A 17,614-nucleotide genomic window follows, 5' to 3' on the forward strand; every position below is an offset into this window, starting at 1 on the left:
GGGTACTGCCTAGTCAGCCTAGAGAACCTGAGTATCAGTTTGGTTTCAGAGGAGCCAATACTACCTCATACAGGGACCACCTCAGCCATAAAAAGACACAAAATGTGTCAGAAACAAGCATTGTATTTCTGTCCCTGATATTGCATTCTCCATGTTTTTGCATGCAATTCACTTCTGTGTCTTAAAACAGCTTCAGACCATTTTAACTACACACAACAACAATTCTAGTCTTCACTGCCATCTAAAAGACTGTGGGTAGACAGAGGGGACACAGATTCTGTATAAAACCATCTACCATTCTAAGACAAAATAGTAACAGGTTATCCAAACAAATTCAGACAAATAATTTACTCGTTATGTTATCTTTTAATTGTTTTACTTATTTCTCTGTGTCTTGAACAAAAATACTTTAAGCAGAAAAAGGTTGTCATAGGATTAGAACAGATTATATACTCAAAACTCTAGACTGATGGAACTTAATGTGAGCACCAAAAGATAACACTGGACAGTTTTGATCCTGGGACACTGTATCTATTTTCAAAAGAATATCCTAGGCATCTCAGTTTTTGGATGACTGCATCCTTCTACCATAAGTTTGCCACTGGAACTTTTAAATGCCTCCACAGTTATCCAAAAGTTTTACATCCTGAAAACACAGCCAAAAGAACTTAGTTGTGTTATAAGGCCACAGGATACATGGAAACAAAAGTAAAACCAAAATTGCATGGATGTCTTACTTGCGAAGTTCTAGTTATCCAAATAGTCCCGTCTTGTGCAAGTGTATCCACTGCTTGCAACAACTGAGGTAATAGGGCTGGGATGTATTTCTATAACAACATTGTTTCCTGGCTTCTGCTCTAAGATCCCACAGGCAAAAAAAGTTGCAAGAATTTGCACTGCAACACAGCTATGCAAATTTATGTTAGCTGAAAAATCTCCTTCAATGACCCAATGAAATTTAAAGCCCTATCTTGAAAACTGAGCCCTGGTACCTCTACTTTAATGAAAGATTCTCCTCTTCCCATTATAGAGGAGATACTTTTTTCTCAATGTATCTGTTCCAAAGCCCTTTCTAGTCAATGAAGTCTTTCCGCTACACATATCAGGAAAATAAATGACTTTCACAGGTCAGAATGTTATGTTAAACCTGTGCTTCAAGTCTCAGTGATGTCTTAGCTCAGCCTGGGAAAGCAATCTAATTCTGAGCTTGGTTAGAGCTGTGCAATTTTTTTATGTATGCAATAAGCTAAATGCAAAGCTGGTAAGTTTCTGTATATTAACAGTGGTGAGTTACTAGCAGGGCTCTCAGTTAGCTTAATCAAGCCACAATAGGGACCTGGGAATACTGCAGGAAACTGAGTGAGTATCTCTGGCTCAATACATCACTGCTAGAGGCTGGCCACCCGACAAGCAGCACAGCTACCTAAATTATTATTTCTGCTATGTGCATAATAACTGCTGAGCCTCATCTCACTATTCTGGATAGAACTGTTCCTGCAATTTCAAAAGAGGCGTTTCAAAACTAGAGGCTGCAATCCTCTGGGTTGCAAGAACAATCAAGCCTTTGGAAAGGCTCTTCGAAGACTAAAATAGCAAGATTAATAGCTCAGAAATGAGACAGCAAAGGAACAGTAAAACCAGATTACAAAGAGAGACAAAAGAAGCTTCTTTCCCCACACCTCAACAGACAGAATTCAGCTCTGTTGACAGCTCAGTAATACAAAACAAGGTGAAGAAATTATAAAAATGTTCAGAAGACAGTTACGGAGTCACATCAGTCAATAATTTTTAAGCACAACTCAACATATTTGCAAGAACTTGGGGAGAACCAAAGTAGGAAGGAGAACTGACCCATGAAATTTCAAGTCCTATAGACCTCATTTTAACACTTACAAAATCAGGAATAGTACCACACACATGGGAAAGAACAAAATGCTTCTCCATTCTTTTGATGGACATTCTATTTATCACATCAGCATCTATTTATCACATCAGATCAGGCATTCTGACCAATATCCTGCAGTGTTTTACATGAAATTTTGAAGGAAATAACTGTTCAAGTGAGCAATATGACATGTTCATACTTTTTTTTAAGACAACATTTTTATTTGACAACAGGGAAAGAAATATAGACCTCTTTTGGTGATAGCAATAGCAAAAACAATACCATACAACTAGTGGCATGTGATTTTCATTTGGAGAAAATGCTCGGGATTCTGTTTTCACTACTGTATTTATCTTACTACTAACAAAGTTGTGAAACATAGTTATATAGAAGCAGCTCAAGAAAGATGGGCCTATTGCCCAAAACATCAAAAGCATATTAAAATTTATTAGCATTAAGTGCAACAATGAAGTAGAAATGTCCACTACAAGCTGGATAACAACTTTAAACAAAGCAGGAGTCCTCCTGTAATCCTCTAGTGCTTGAATGAGTATGGTATAGACAAAAAAAATTAAGCCAGCACTATTGCTGGATGTTTCTGGCAAGAAATTCAACATTTCTAATTGGAGATACAACTAACTGATGTATTGATACTTCTTCTAACACACTGTACAAAACAAATTACTAATTCAAATGATAAATAATTCACATATTCTGTCTTCATTTTGCTCAAATTCTTCCAACATCTCTTCCTCAGGTCTTCTCTCTTCTGATAGCTTATCAGAATTTTACAGTCTCCCCCAACTAGAATTACTCTCCAAAATACAACAGGGAGGCACACAAGAGATGGTATGAAAGCAAAATCAAAGTGTGTCTGACTTGCTACACTGCATTAGAATTAAAATTAAAAGGTCATTAATAACAAGAGTGCTAGGGGCAGCATTCTGCAAGGACAACTCATAGCACTGAAAGCATTTCTGCTACTGATCTAGGCATAAGAGGTAGGAGATCTTTGGGAATCTCTTTGCAAGTCTAGATGCCTGTGCAATGCCTGAACCATTTTCCAACAGCTCCATAACTCCCTCCTGAAGGACAATTACCCAAAGAAGGCTCTTCAGGATCTCAGACATGTCCTGAGCTCAGAAAAGCAGCTGTTTCATTTCAGGAACCCATTACTTTAAGAATCTAAACGCAACCGGTGAAATATTAAATAGCTTGTTACGTCTCCCCACCAACGTAGGTATAAAGCTGCAGAAGACCAGATGGCATCATCTCTCTCGCTTGTTGCCACAGGGGAGAGGGAGAAAGCTCTGCACCTCGATTTTCACAGCTGTTTACACTGGGATCAACACTGTTATTGACTCAGCAGAGGCCTAGGAAGCCTGGAGGTGCTAGCGGGGGGTGAGGAGAAATGCACCCAATTCAGATATCCATAGTGCAAGGTAACACAGCCTCAAATTCACTCTGGGTTTCCAGCAAGCATTGGGAGCACAGAGAGGAACAATGCACAAGACACAAGGACTGATTACTGCTAGCCTTGCCAAAGCCCTCTTCTCCCACAAGAAGGCACATAGTTTTACTCTCCTCAAAAACACATGGCCTCTTTTCTTTCTGAGTAAGCAACGAGAGACCTTTTAACAACTCTTAGCTGGCTGAGTATGCTATACCTCCTACCCTGGCCCTGCCCGAGGGGAGGAAAGAAACCAGTTCTGCAAGCTCCCAGCCCCCAGGATTTTTGCACTGCAGGGGTTACCACAATCTCCTTTCTCCCCCTGTAACATGCCACTGGATGCGTCTCCAGCAAAATGTTCTGATCACTCCCCTGCCAGACTACCTCTCCGTTTAAAGGAAAGGTCAGGGACACTAAGGTGAGGTTCACAAGCTGCCTTCAACTTGCTCTCCCCTACTCCTCACAGTACTGTCTCCTCCCTTCCTGACACTAAAGTCCAACCTGGTGCTTGGCTCTGTTTCCCTTACCTGTTGCAGCCCTTCACCCTGCTCTGGCCAGGGCTCTCCAGCACTCGCTGCTCTCCATCTCCCCCTCCCAGAAAACACCAGGGCGGGTAAGGCGCTGCCAGCCAGGGGCGGCATTGCCGCTGCCGTCCAAGATCCTGCAGCTGAGCGGGCTGCTCTCGCTAACCTCGGAGGAAAGCGCAGCTCTTCGCTCGGCAGCGGCTCTGCCTTCGAGCCAAGCTGCCGCCACGCAGCCGCTGGCGGGGCTGGAAGGCGCCTGCTGCCCGGCCATGCATGAAGCCCTGCGTCTGCTGGCTCCTCGGGAACGGCCTCTTCCAAACGAACTTATCTGACTTCAAGCTTTACCTGGGGGTGAGGTAAAAGAGGGGAAATTATGTTTTGCAATATGGAGTACGCATTAACTATTCCCAGAGTTAACTGCATTTTATTTTCTCTTCTCTTGGACAAAACTCAGTCTCCTACTGGAGTAATTAATCTTTACATTTGCAGCATTTGTGCAGAAACGAGTTGGTTTGTTTCTCCCTTTCCACCCCCTCGCCCCCACACACCCCCCTTAAAACCCAACAATTAAAAATGGGGATTTTTTCCCTTAATTCCCCTACATTGTGTAATTATATTCACATTAGAAATCAATCAACTCTGGTCATTACCATTAGTGATACGCTCATAAACCAAACAGTAGTCATGCTAATGAACTGAATGAAACATAATTTCTTGTTGTGTAAACTGATGCTCAACGCTAATCAGCAACAAATTCAATCAGACATTACTTACATCAACTGAAAAACACATTAAAGCCGAGTAAAGGGAAGTAGCTGCTCCGGTGTGTGGGGAAGCACGGACACATGCCCGGGAGCAGGCTCGGCAGCACCAAGTACTGCGGGGCTGGGTAAAAGGCCATGGCAGCCCTGAGAAGACGCGGACTCCACGCGAGGGATCGATCCCCTGAGGGGCGGCGGGGAGCAAAGGGCACTTGGCAGGAGCGGGGAGGCCGGAGCCCGGCAGCAGGGGCGAGTAATGCCGCCCCCGGCCCGCAGGCTGATCATGCACGTGCCCCAGCTGTTACCGGTTCCTGCCCTTTGCTCCTTAGTCGCGGCGAGACCACCATGCAAAACCAAGGCAGGCTGCAGCCCCACCGGCCCCTCAGCTGCCGTGCTACCCTACGTGTCCATCGGCCTCCCCTTCGTTCACGCAGCCCGGAAGAAAGCGCCCAGACCCAGCCTGACAGCCCGGCAGGAGGCGACGGCGCCATTTTAAGTAGCGGAGGCGTTCGAGGCCTGAGGGCAAGGGGCAGCATCAACAGTCAAGTCCGTCCGAGAGCGGACAGGCAGAGCCGGTTCTAATGCACTTACCCGCACCGCGCGGTCAGCTGCTGCACCCGGGGCCGTTTTCTGTCGTCCTGACCTCCCTTGGGAGCCGGTTCTCCGCCTGGAAAACGGCCGCGGTGCTGCGGGACGCCAGACCGGGCGTCGCGCCCTGAGGAAAATGGCGTCGCGCCCTGAGGAAAATGGCGTCGCGCCCTGAGGAAAATGGCGTCGCCTCGCGCGCTCGCGCAGGTCCGAGCCTCGCGCCAGGGGTCGGCAGCCCGAGGACCACGCGGGGAGCCCCGAGCTCTGCCGTGCCAGGCGCCCGCTAGAGCGGAACGCTCGGTTCACGTTTCCCCGCCTCAAACACGCGGCGAAAGCAACGACTACGCGGGGAGACGGCTGCACGTTCAGGTGCGACCGGGCGGCCCAGGACTGTCCTGCGGGCCAGCCGGCCTCGCCGAGGCACAGCTGGCTCCGGCACTCTCCCTCGCCGCCGGGTGCCGACGGCGGGAGCAGGGTCGTGCCGTACCGTGCCAAGGCACCGCCTTAACGGCTCCGCTGCTGCTGCCCGCTGCTCCCTCCCGACAGATCCGGTGGCTTCGTTGCGGCCTTCCTCTTTCAGGGCCGCTCCCTCCTCTGTCCGCCGCGAGAGACGGGGATAACGGAAAGTAATTTTTAAAATTATTATTATTATTTTCAAACACAGCCCATCTGCCGCAGTAAATCACCCGGTGGCACTTCTCACCCTCCCCCCCCGCCCTACTGGTCGCACATACCCCCCCCCCACGCCTTCTCTTCCAGATACCACGTCTGGGGAACCTCCCGGCGGAGTGGGGGCGGGGAGAGAGCGGGGCCCTTCCGCCCCTCTGGGGAGCCGGGATGGGAGCAAGAACCGTCTCCGCGGCCGCGCCGCCCCTCGGGGCGCCGCCAAGGGCTAGCCAGCCCGGCAGGGTGGCTGAGCACGACAGGAGCTTCGGTGCGGCGGCGGCGGCTTTACCTCCAAAGCGATGATGCTGCGGTGGTCTCCCCTCCTCCGGGGCCTCCGACGGCCCCGCCGCGGTGCGCCAGTGGGAAGCGCTGCCCACGCAGGGCTTACCCCAGGCTAACACGCGCTGGTGAGCTGAGGGGCTCGCAGCGCGGGCGTGGAACGAACAGGGCTTTTCTAAGCAGCCACGGCGGCGTTTTGTAATAGCCGCAGAGCAGTGATTTGCTGCGATTGCGGGTAATATAATTTCCAGCTGCACAATATTAATGAGACTCTCACAACCAAGGGAAAACTTTCAGCGGAAGGTGGCGAGTTTATTTGCTTCGCGTTAAGGGAGCGGGGAAAAAAAATATATAAAAAGACAAGCATCAGCATAATCAGCCCCCGCACCTGCGGCGCTTGCCGGGCCTGCTGAGCCGCAGCCGGTCTCCCTGGGCGGGTCAATCTCAAGGCCACACCGCCCGTTCTCTTGCAACCCGGTATTTGCTATTCCCCCCCATCCCCACCTTTTTTTTTTTTTTTTTTTCTTTTTAATTTTTCCCCCCTCACCTTGCCGCTTCGCCGCGGTCACGGGAATCTGAAGCGGCTTCGCTCGCCCTGCCCGTACCTGTCGGTGGGCGCTCCCGGGCGGGTGCGGCGGCGGAGGGCACCGCGCTGCTCGGGGCGGGCCGCGGGGCTGCCGGGCGGACGGGAGGCGCCGGGCTGGGCCTAGGCGGAATGATAGACGGGGAGCGCGGCGCTGGAGCGGTTGAAGGCTTCAGGCGATAGTAACTGTCTCATATTGAGAAGAGCGTGCAGCCTGAATCCGATACGAGGGTTGTCTTGGACAGGTTACAACTTGAAGTGAAAATAACCCGACTGCCTTCCGCTATTAACTCTTCTTCATCAGTCCCAATCGTTTCCTTGTACGGCTCCAGGCCAGCGGCTGCAGGTGCCGAAGCTCTGGGCGAGCTGCTCCCGGGGACTGCGGGGGGCCGGCCCGAGCCTTCCTCTCAGCTGCGGGGCACGAATCGCGACATGCGCCAGTCGGGAACCGTGAGGGCAAAGGGCGTTTTGGCCCCGCACCCCTCGGTGACAGAGGAGCAGGTGCTGACACGCAACTGATGTGTTTCATTTGGAAGTGAAGGACCGCGGCTATTGCTGACTCCGGCAAAGCCCGGCTCGGCCCGGCTTTCCGCAGGCCGCCCCTCTGCGGAGCGGCGCGGAGCAGTGCGGTAGGGCCGCGCAAAGGCCGCGGCAGTCAGGCGTCCCCACCGCCCGCGGGTCTGTTTCCAGGACAGAACCTGTGAATAAAGCGAGAAGCGTTGCTTATTTTGCTCTTACGAATCCCCCCTCGGAGCTATGGAAATTCCTTCTCGGGATTCGTGCGGCTCCGTGGGTGCCGCAGCCGGGGTGCAGAGCAGCTCCGCACCGGTCGCCGCCGTGCCACGCACACAGCCCAGGGGGTCGTTTCATGGTTTATTTCACATTAAAGTTTAGATACAATCGAAATCCTCGTACGCACCTTTTAATAAAAGTAGTAATCTCTTTGAGTACTGCAAAATTATAGCATTTACATCTTTAAAAGACTGTAAACAAAATAATACTAGCAAATAAATAATACTAGCATCGAAGTATACATTGTCAGGTATTTTTAGACGGCCGTATAAAATGCGATCTGGTTTACGGAATATAATACAGACAAATGCTATAAATAGGTGGATATGAGTCGGCGGGAAACCTCTTAGCGACGGGTCCATTTGGGCTGCCGGTATCACACGCGCCGAGCAGAAGGGTCTCCCGCAGGTTGCAGCGGACGGGCCGGGGTTGCGCAGGGTGCGGCAGCCTTGGCCGAGCCCCGGGCATCCTCCTGGCACTCACTGCAGCCCTGGGACCGCGCCGGCCCTCCTCCCCCCGCCTACCTGCACTGAGAAACCTTTTTTCTTGTTCAGAAAAATAAAAGTCCCATTTAAACTTTATTGAATTAAAGCAAAAATTAATTTTCGATATTCACACATATATTACAGAGTAATAGTAAAAGGTCAGTAGACTTCCTGGCATTTAGTTGGGCCACATTTTACAAGAGCAAAACAAGCATCAAAACATTTAGCAGCCTTAAATTTCACAATCACTCAGTATTACATAGAAATATTTAAATACTCTAGTCAGCCTGGCTGTGAACAGTTCTTTATGTAGAAATTTTTCCTTTTGCCAGTGAGTACACAGCAAGAATTGCATTTTCCTTTCCATCATGGCATCCATGTATTCAAAAATACTTTTTTTTTTTTTCTTAAAAGTTAAACTCAGGGAAAGAGTCAAGACTAAGATGTTTTAAAAACAAAACCACAAAATGTGCAGTAAAGAACAACGAAAATATCTAAAGTCTACTTGTGTGAGGCAGAAATCATGGGAGAACGATGGTAGATTATGCCAGTGACACAGAAATGGGAACTAATTTTGTGGGAGGAGAGAGAAAAATATAAATGGGGGTTTGATCAATTTTAGTGTCTCCCACCTGCTGGCTGCAACACAACAAAAATAAGTAGTAATTCTTCAAAGCAGATGTACACAAATCTAAGCAGGTTTTAGCTTCTTTAATGTTTGAATGTAAAAAGTGTGCTGTCCACCACTCTTTAAACTCAGCTATGACTTGAGAATTCATATGAGATTCTGACTTGTCTCTTCCTTTTCTTGGATGAGAAGTTATTTAAAGTGGGAACACTAGAAATCCAGAGAATGTTGAATACTTCCAGCCTCCCATCAAGTTTCCTCTCTCCAGTTTTAGATAAGCTCTGTCTCCTTTCTCCATCTGAATCAGGACTCCATTGCTAGCAGCTTCTCGGGTCACATCTTGGTCCCCTGCAAAGGCAGAAATCACTGGCCACCCATTTAGCATCAAACTCACCTAAAGAGCAAGATAAAACAAAGCCCTCTGTCAATTAAAGTCAGACAACGACACCGCTGGGGCTTGCCTAGCAGGCGAAATGCTTAGTTAGAGAAGGGCCTCTTTTGGCAGCTAAAACTCCAGCCCCATAAAAATGAAATATCAATCTGCACCCACCTAAGGTATGTACTCTAAAGGAAGAAGGCTTTCACCGCAGTTCTAGACCAACAACCACATCAAAACACCCAGTGCATATAAAACAGGACATTGATCCTATTCTGAAGAATTTCAATAGGTTGCCTGTGTTTTCAGGCTATGAAAAGAGGTCTGCTTGTACTTATTGAAAGATGGCTTTATGCGAAACCTCAGAGACAGCAAGGAGCAGATCCACAGCCACCAGAGTCGGAGTCTTTGAAGTATATTCAAGAGGTAGTTTTCCTTTGTTAGGCAGCAAGGACAACATGCCACAACACAGTTAATATGCTCTGCTCTGCTTGCGTTAATGATCCCTGGACTGCATACCCCACATTAATAACACATTACCTGCCCAATCTAGATGTGGAAAGCTGCTTACACCAGAACAGTGCTGTATAGCTGTACATTCACCTTTGCAATGTGCATCACTACACAGACAGATTTCCTGTCTAGGTTATGCTACCTGGCTTAAGGCTGGTAATTTATTATCCCCACCTTGAGGTGCTTATGCTTTGATCCATAAGAGGTGTGTGCATAGCATGGCTGCACACACACACAGACAGCTATATTCCCTATCACATCAATGCCACGGGAGCCTCCCTGCATCCCAAATCCCTATGATACCTTCTGCCACCCGGCAGTGGGTGCAGAGCCCACCGGGGGCTGTCGTTCCCACGGACTCTGTACAGGAATGCTCCCCACGGTACTCTCCAGCTCTGGGCAGCCCGGGGACCCGTTCAGGCTGGAAGGGGATGGCAGGTGGCCGCAGGGGTAGGACCTGCCGCCTCGGGGCAGCTCCAGCGGGCAGGGGCCGGGCGGAGGCCTAGTGAGGCAGCCCTTTGAGCACCGTCCCCTCGAGCCGAGAAGGGCCGGGAGGTCTGCGCTCCGAGTATCGGCTCAGGGGCACGCCTCTGCCCCGTCGGCCCTGGTCCCGTCCCCGCCGGCCCACGGACCCGGTCCGCTCCCTCCCGCGGTGCCCGCAGAGCGAGGCGACGGCGACTGGGGCTGACCTGGATGGTTTGCCTGTTGTACACTTTCACCACGTGAAAATTAAAACTGTAAATCCCTTTCCTGGGCGAGATAAAAGTGCTCCGCTCCGAGTCGAAGTTGCTGCCGATATTCACTAGTACCTGGAAGGGAAGGGCACCGTCAGCACCTCGGCGGAGCGACCGCCGCCCAGCCCCCTTGCCCCGCGGCTGCCCCCGGCCCCTAGTGCCCCCCCCCTCCCGCGGGCAGGGCCCCACGGGGCGGTGCGTCCCCGGCCCGGCCCCACCACCTTCCCGGCAACTTCTCCCTCGGCGGCGCGCCCGGAGCCCCGCCGCGCCCGTCCTACCTGGTCGAAGTAGATGATCATGGTGCGGTTGCTCATCTCGGAGGGCTCGTGGTTCGTGCTGCGGATGGCGGAGAAGGCGACCTTGGCGCTACCGGAGCGCACGGAGATGCCGAGCGCCGTGCCGGTGGGGTCGGAGGTGGGGTTGGAGTCGCACACCACGAGGCACTTCCCCTCCAGCACGATAGGCTCCGTCTCGTTCTGCCCGCACGCCAGCCACGCCGCGCCCAGCAACAGCAACAACCCCAGCCTCAGCCTCAGCCCCAGGCTCCGCATGGCGCCGCGCTCCCTTTGCTCCGCTCCGCGCTGAGCGGGCACGTCCAGGCTCCGCTCCGCTCCGCTCTCTCCCTGCCCCGCTGCGTTCTCAGAGCGGGGCTGAGAGCACCCCGCCGGGTGGGAAGCGGCCGCGCGGAGGCACGGGAGCGCCGGCACACATAGCGCGGTGCGGTGCGGAGCGGTGCGGAGCCGCCCGCCGCGCAGGGCTGAGGGAGGCGACAGGAGGCGGCGGCGCTGCCGGGGCTGCCGGCGAGCACAAAGACGGCGCGAGGCGCGGCCCCGCCTCCCCACCGGCCCCGCGCTGGCGTCAGCGCCCCGCACCCGCCCCCGCCGCTCCCGGCCCAACCGGCGGCCGCCGCGCCCCGCCGCCGCCAATGGCCGCGCAGTCCGTCCCTGACACCTGACGCCGCGGCGGTTGTTAGGCGGCGCGGGAGCAGGTGCCGAGCAGCCGCCCGCTCCTCTCCGCACAGCACCGCGCAGCACCGCACCGCACCGCACCGTACCGTACCGCGCCAGGTAGGAGCTCCGGGGAGCGGCGTGGGGGTGCGCGGGGCAGGAGAGTCCCCGCTGAGCGGAGGAGCCCGCGGGACCTCGGCGAGGAGTGAGGTGTCGGGCAGAGCCTGGACGCGCCTCCGGGCTGAAGGAAAAGGGATGCTGCGCGGGGAGCGGAGGGCTGCCGCCTCCCAGCAGAGATGGCATCACCGGCGGGCTCTGAGGCGGGGACGGAGCCGCCCCCCCGCACCAAGGGATGGGGAGCACAGGGTGTCCCTGCCCGGAGTGTCCGATCTCCGCCGTCTCCTTCAGGCGCGCCTCGTTCACGTCCCGGGGAGAAACTAAACGCGGTGCCTCCGGCAAGGCTTCCCCAGCAAGGGACTTTAAAAAGCACGTAGAGACTTCCCTGGCCGTCAGAGCACCCAGCTCTTAGGGAAAAGCACACCCTGGGTGCCTGCCCCGCTCCCGGACGGCTCCAGCCCGGAGCGCGCTTTTAGGGTCGTTGTTATTTCCTAAAGTGCAAAGAGTGCTTTGTCTTGGTGGACATTTGACCAGTGTTCATTCTGGACGTGCTGTCAAAAAATCATAACCTGGGATTCCAGGAGAAGAGATTTACTGATGAACCATTAGAAACAAACCACTGGAACAAAAGAACTTCCTAACCGGCAGATCTGTTTGCAAAGTTAAGCTTCTATGCGAGATAAAAAGTTACACGGATTTGTAGCATCTTCTCTGGGAAATTGAATACCACCCAAAACAGGGCTCCAGTGAATATCATTAAGAATTTTGGTAAAGGCTTTAATTTATCTTGCTGTGTTGTTGTTGTGATTGTGTGATTAACAAGATTTTCCTTGGCAAATTTCTTTCTCTCTGAAAACTGTTACAAATAAAACTTCATTCATATTACTGCCCCACTAAGTTAACTGCATGTGTGTAAAGTTGCTAAGACAGAAGTCTGTGAAGTACCCGAGTTTGTTTGTGGGTTGGTACTGGCTGGCTCTGAGGGGATGGGATACAGTTAGAACCAATGGCATCATACCTTTTGGGAGGATCAAAATACTCTGCTGTTCAGCAGTGAAAGTCTGAAAACCAGTGTAATACCAAAATTAATACAGTCAAAGGAAAGTAGACAGAAAGGAGTTGGAGAGATATTAAAATAGAAACGCAAACTCTCCTGAGAAGTAGTAAATAAGATAAAACTGAGTGGATGGAGCCACAACCCACTGGAAGGTGTGTTATGTTTTACTCCAAGTCGTAAGCTTGTGATTTACAATGTATTATTACTGCTGATCTTCTTAATTTAATTCAAAGTTAGAATCAGAAACTTTTTCAAAAACAAAATTTATATTTCTAAATATTTCTAGAGGCTACTGATAAGGCAAATTCAAATCAGCAAAAATGAATCTTTGGGATCTTTGTCAATACTGGTGAAGAGACACAGGGAAATGGAAAATGAAGGAGGACAGTTCTGCCCTTTTAAAATGTTTGAGTGTTTCACTGTGTCATCTTCCAACATATATGGCTTCTTATTTTTAAAGATACCTATATGTCTATTTAAGACACATCTTGTGCACGACAGAAGTCAATTCACTTGTGCTACAGAGGTTTTTATTTGTAGATCACTAATTTGAATCCAGGAGGGGATTCTCTCCTGAGCTGGAAGTTATCTTTCATGTTTTTGTGGCGACCACCCTGAGAGGAGTCAGGGTGGACCTTTCTCCCCACCCACCTTGACCATTTCATGGTGTCTGATGGACAGAGTTAACAGAAAGAACAAGAACAGGTGAGCTTGGAAAAATGAACAAATCTGTCACTTTTACCAGAGGTGCTATTGCTCACATAGAAGGTAGGCAGGCAGACAAGGAGTGAGATGCAGTTTCCTGTGCCAGACACCATCATTGCCACAGACTATCAGTCTGGCACACTTGACTAACACTGTAGCACTCAGCTTCTCTAGTCCTGGCTTTAATAAAGTAACACCAGCCATGCAAATTAGACATTACCTCATTTTCATTAAATGTCACATGCAGTGCTAGGCAGTTATGTTGATTTTCTCTATATTGACAACAGCCTCTGACTGGTACTACAAACAAAAAAGAGATGCACAGCAGGAGATACAGGTATTGATATATTAGAACGTGGCATAATTAGTGTCGTGTGGCAGAGAGCTCCCAAGCTGGGAGTGCAGATTTACAAATCCAGATGTTTACAGAAAACCAGAAATTACATTACCCCATCTAATTACAAACTGCTTTGTTAATCAATGTCACTGAGATGCAACAGTGCAATTGTCACTCAGATAACAGTGGGAAAAGTGTCAAGGTATTAACAAACTGTAATAGACGTTGTAGCAATTAGATTAAAACTAATGTATTTCTCAACCAGAGCTCCTCATTTGTTTGATGTTTGCTTTTAAGAAATACTTTTGAGTGTATGGAGAAAATGTGCAAACTGTTCCATTACATGGTAGCTAGTCATGACCTTAACAGATTGATCACAGACTATTAGTTTGTAGAACTGTCCTAATGTTTCACCCATGCTTAAAGGAAAAACAAAAAAACAACTTGGAAGAAATCTGGAAGAAAAAAAAAATAATGGAATGATACTCATAAATCTCTGAAGAACTACTTCAGACTGGCTTCTAACCTGCACAGATCATCAGAGGGCTGCTTATTTTGTTCCAGGAAAAAAAAAATCTTATTTTTATCTCATACAGAGGCAAGTTTAAGGCTCAGAGGTACTGAATCATTATCTGGAGAATTCAAAATATAGTTTAGCCACAAAGCAGCTTAAATCATGAGCAGCAGGAACATTACCTGCCCTGCATTACTCTGTCAGTGAGCCTTAATCCTGCTTCAGGAAAATCATCCTTAGAAACTCAGCCTTGCTAGACATTTAAGTTTAGCTCCACTTACGAAGAAAGCCTCTAAGGGGGGACAAGAATAAGCTCATCTGAAAACAAGTGTAGAGAACTCTACCGGAGACCTTTATTTTTCATTTGAGAGAATAATTTATCAAGAGTTTAGCTAGCTGTGTATAAAACCACCTTTTCACAAACTACTTGTCTTTTGATTTAATCCTTCTAGAGTAAGAAATACAAGGTCTGGCCCATAACTGGGTAATTTATATGAAATGCCATTTCTTCACTGTTCTGAAAATGCGGTTTGGTCATTGCTATATCAGTTTATGAAGTATAAACAGCAAAAAGCAATTCAGGGATTTATATATGCCCATATAAAATTAAGATACTTGTCTTCCCAAGCATCTGCTGGGAATTTGAATGAAGACTGAAGATATGTGAAAATGAGATTTAGAGCAAAACAGCTCTTGCTCATCCATATTGTGCACTACTTACCACTGTCAGATTTGCTGCTATAAGGGAGGTTTGTCTGTGTTTGTGGTGATTTGTTTTTGATGTCAACTTCAGCTTCCAAAGCAAACAATTAAGGTGTTTCAAAGAGCAGATTGAGTTCAGTGACATAGTGCACAGCAAGAACAGGTGAACTCTTAAGGTGCCACCCCGTAGAAATTACCTTTAATGTTCCACACTATAGAATAAGAAAGGCCAGAGGGACTTGCTGTGCCACATGCCTGCCAGTGCAGGTCATACACATGGATATGGGTAGTTGTAAACAGAAGGTCAAAGAGGAAACTGTTACACAATCTTGACCAAAGTGGAGATTGCAGCAGTAAATGAATATAAAATTGTCTACCTTGTATTGGGTTGCACAGGTATTGTACATTTTGAAGAATAGTATATAAAGATGATGTGGATAATGGCATCTGCTGTTTTGTATTGCCTGTCTGCAATACTGTATTTGACTTCTAATCTCTCATTTATATATCACATAGGGCAACGTTAAAACTGGGAAAGAGTATTATCTCACTGATAAAGATATTTGTAAACACCATCCTTGAGACAATTATTAAACATTCTGATTTATACAACTATGACTGTTCATATGTAGTATAGGATTTTAGTCTTACCTTAAGAGGTGTCCACTTTACAGCTAGATCTCCATGGTTCAGTTTATGACACCATACAAGTGGTTACTTGAATGGGATATTAGCAGGCTTGCTTGCAGGTAAAAAAACTTCCCAAGTGATGATGCCAAGGTCAGGAGCTTGATTTGTTTTTCTTGCCATAGACTTCTGTCAAAACAAGTGTATTGTTACAAATAAATACATCAAACTGGAAGTTAGTCACCATTCAGATAGATAAATATATTGTAACTGGGAAAGTCCCAATCCAAGATGACAGAGAACACTCAGCTAAAGACAGCATGGTTTGGAAGTGCATGTTTGCTTGCTGTAATTGTGAATGTGGTCATGATGCCTCTTCAGACTTAAAAGAATTAAGACCAGAGCTGTCCAAGTGTTAACTGAAACTCCTGATAATTTGGAGTTATTAAAGGCGGTTGGCTGGCTTTATTTTATAGCATAGTACTCTTGTATTTGTGCATTCTATTTATACTCAAAATTAAGAGCTTTGTTTGAACTGGTAATCCAGTCTCCTCAGTTTACTTTATCTAAAGATTTGTTTTCTTTTTTTTTTTAATGGCCCTCAATTTTGGCTGTGTTTCAGGATGTACAGTGAAACTTCAATACTAAATCTCATTCAATATATTTTATCTGAAAGGATAAAGCAGGCCACCTTGCAAATGCTGTGTACAATTCTGATTTTTTTTTTTTTTTTTTTTTTTACTTACGGAGGAAGCATGAGTGGTGCTGAAGTGGAGTTCTTTGTGTGCATCCTTCCCTCTAGTGGCTGCTCTTCTCAAAGAAAATTAGCAGTACTTCAGCATTTCTGTATTAGGTACCAGGTGATGGGCATATGATGGAGGGAGGCTATCTAGGAAGGAGACAAGTAGACACAAACTTTTAGGTACCAGGAAATAGAAACCTTGGGATGAGCCATATCAAGACAGAGTTTCACAAGAGCCATGGATTTGACAATATTTTTGTGAAAAATCTAGTATGTTCTTGAAAAATTAGAATAATTGTGATCACTTGCATGAAAGACCATGCATGAAAGCTTCTAAGGCATGTCAGCCTTTCACACCAATTCTTTTTCTTGATCTGTCTTGTTTCCCCATATTGCTAATGCCTGAAGGTCTCAAAGAGTTAGAAAATACATCAGTAGCAGTCCATAAACCAGCTGTCCCTTTTGTGTTCCTTCCACACATTTTTCTCCTGTCTGCTACATACTTTCTTTTGTCTGTCCTTTTCTTTTCAGCAGCAGTAAACCCACATCCAAGTCTGCATGCTCATTGCTTACTGTTCTGCTATTTCTGCTCTGGGATTTGTGCCTACTATACAACACAGCACCCTCTCCCAAATTGCTCTCGAAGTGGTGAGGATGTGGTGCAACATGATATTTCACAGCAATGCAGAACACAGCTACCCCTAGGTAGAAAGCAAAGCTGCAGGGGTACAACAAGCACATGGAATATTTTGTAAGGACATATTTCTTGTTTGCGCACAGCAGTGAGTGGTCACATGCAATCAAGTCCAAGCACTGTATTGCATTTCTGGACATCTTTTGCAGGCATTAAACCAGGAACTGTATGGAGTTTAAACACTTCAAATGAAGTGGATAGACTGCAAAAGAAAAACAGAGGGGGAAATAAAACATGCTGGAACTTCATTCATGTCTCACATGGATGCCAAACCATGAGAGTTTTCCAGCCCTTCATATGGAGACATCTCTATTCCTTTCTGCTTACTGCAATCCTTTTGTGTTCTTCCATTTTTAATTTTTCACTACTACAGGGTTACTATCTCTATCCAGACTAATTTATTCTATTGCTGAACAGAACAATTTTGGTCCTCGTAATCTACAGCAGCTGGGAGATTTCCTTAAGACTTGTCCTTTTACTGCTCTGATAGTGGATGATAACAAAACCTATTTTAAATCTCCTCTTTTTCACTGCACATATTTGGTGTATGTGGTACCTGGCACAGACACTGTTACAGGGCAACCCCAGGGTCCATTTCCACCAGAAATCAAAATCTGACATGACAATGATGACTATCAGAACTAGGGTGTTAACTTTTAACCATAAGTTACCAGCAATTAAAATCTTGGTATTAGTATTTCATCAAGGGGTTCTGCTTCTGAGTAACCAATGCACTATTCAACCAGTTAAAAGTGCCTTTGACCTTCCCAGCAGGATTTATACCAACCCATTGTTAAAGAAAAAATCTTAAAAATAATGATCTTACAAGATCTTTGAACTTCTACTGGTATGATTCTCAATGCATTTGTTCCCCTCTAGGTTTGGATGAGAAAATTATTAGCAGTTAT

The 17,614-nt window shown here is 47.7% G+C and overlaps 1 protein-coding gene and 2 long non-coding RNA genes across 4 annotated transcripts in view; all 3 read right to left on the reverse strand.

Moving 5' to 3' along the window:
- Positions 1–5,367, reverse strand: part of LOC139802080 (uncharacterized) — an 85,259-nt gene extending 79,892 nt beyond the window's left edge. The window contains exons 1-2 of the long non-coding RNA XR_011728481.1: positions 5,212–5,367; positions 3,863–4,204 (exon numbers count right to left, since the gene is read on the reverse strand). This is a non-coding gene — a long non-coding RNA (uncharacterized lncRNA). The remainder of the gene's footprint in view (positions 1–3,862; positions 4,205–5,211) is intronic.
- Positions 5,368–7,596: 2,229 nt separating this feature from the next.
- On the reverse strand, positions 7,597–11,120 carry CBLN1 (cerebellin 1 precursor). Its single transcript, XM_071756842.1, has 3 exons — positions 10,543–11,120; positions 10,220–10,339; positions 7,597–9,035 (listed from the first exon to the last, which is right to left on the reverse strand). The coding sequence occupies exons 1-3, from the start codon at positions 10,813–10,815 to the stop codon at positions 8,838–8,840; spliced, it is 591 nt and encodes a 196-aa protein (XP_071612943.1). The 5' UTR covers positions 10,816–11,120; the 3' UTR covers positions 7,597–8,837.
- Positions 11,121–15,371: 4,251 nt separating this feature from the next.
- The window catches only part of LOC139802069 (uncharacterized), a 35,724-nt gene continuing 33,481 nt past the window's right edge, over positions 15,372–17,614 (reverse strand). For both annotated transcript variants that reach the window (XR_011728474.1, XR_011728473.1), the window contains 2 exons: positions 16,017–16,159; positions 15,372–15,459 (listed from right to left, as the gene is read on the reverse strand). This is a non-coding gene — a long non-coding RNA (uncharacterized lncRNA). The remainder of the gene's footprint in view (positions 15,460–16,016; positions 16,160–17,614) is intronic.

This window comes from Heliangelus exortis, chromosome 13, assembly GCF_036169615.1.
Source record: "Heliangelus exortis chromosome 13, bHelExo1.hap1, whole genome shotgun sequence".
Taxonomy (NCBI): domain Eukaryota; kingdom Metazoa; phylum Chordata; class Aves; order Apodiformes; family Trochilidae; genus Heliangelus; species Heliangelus exortis.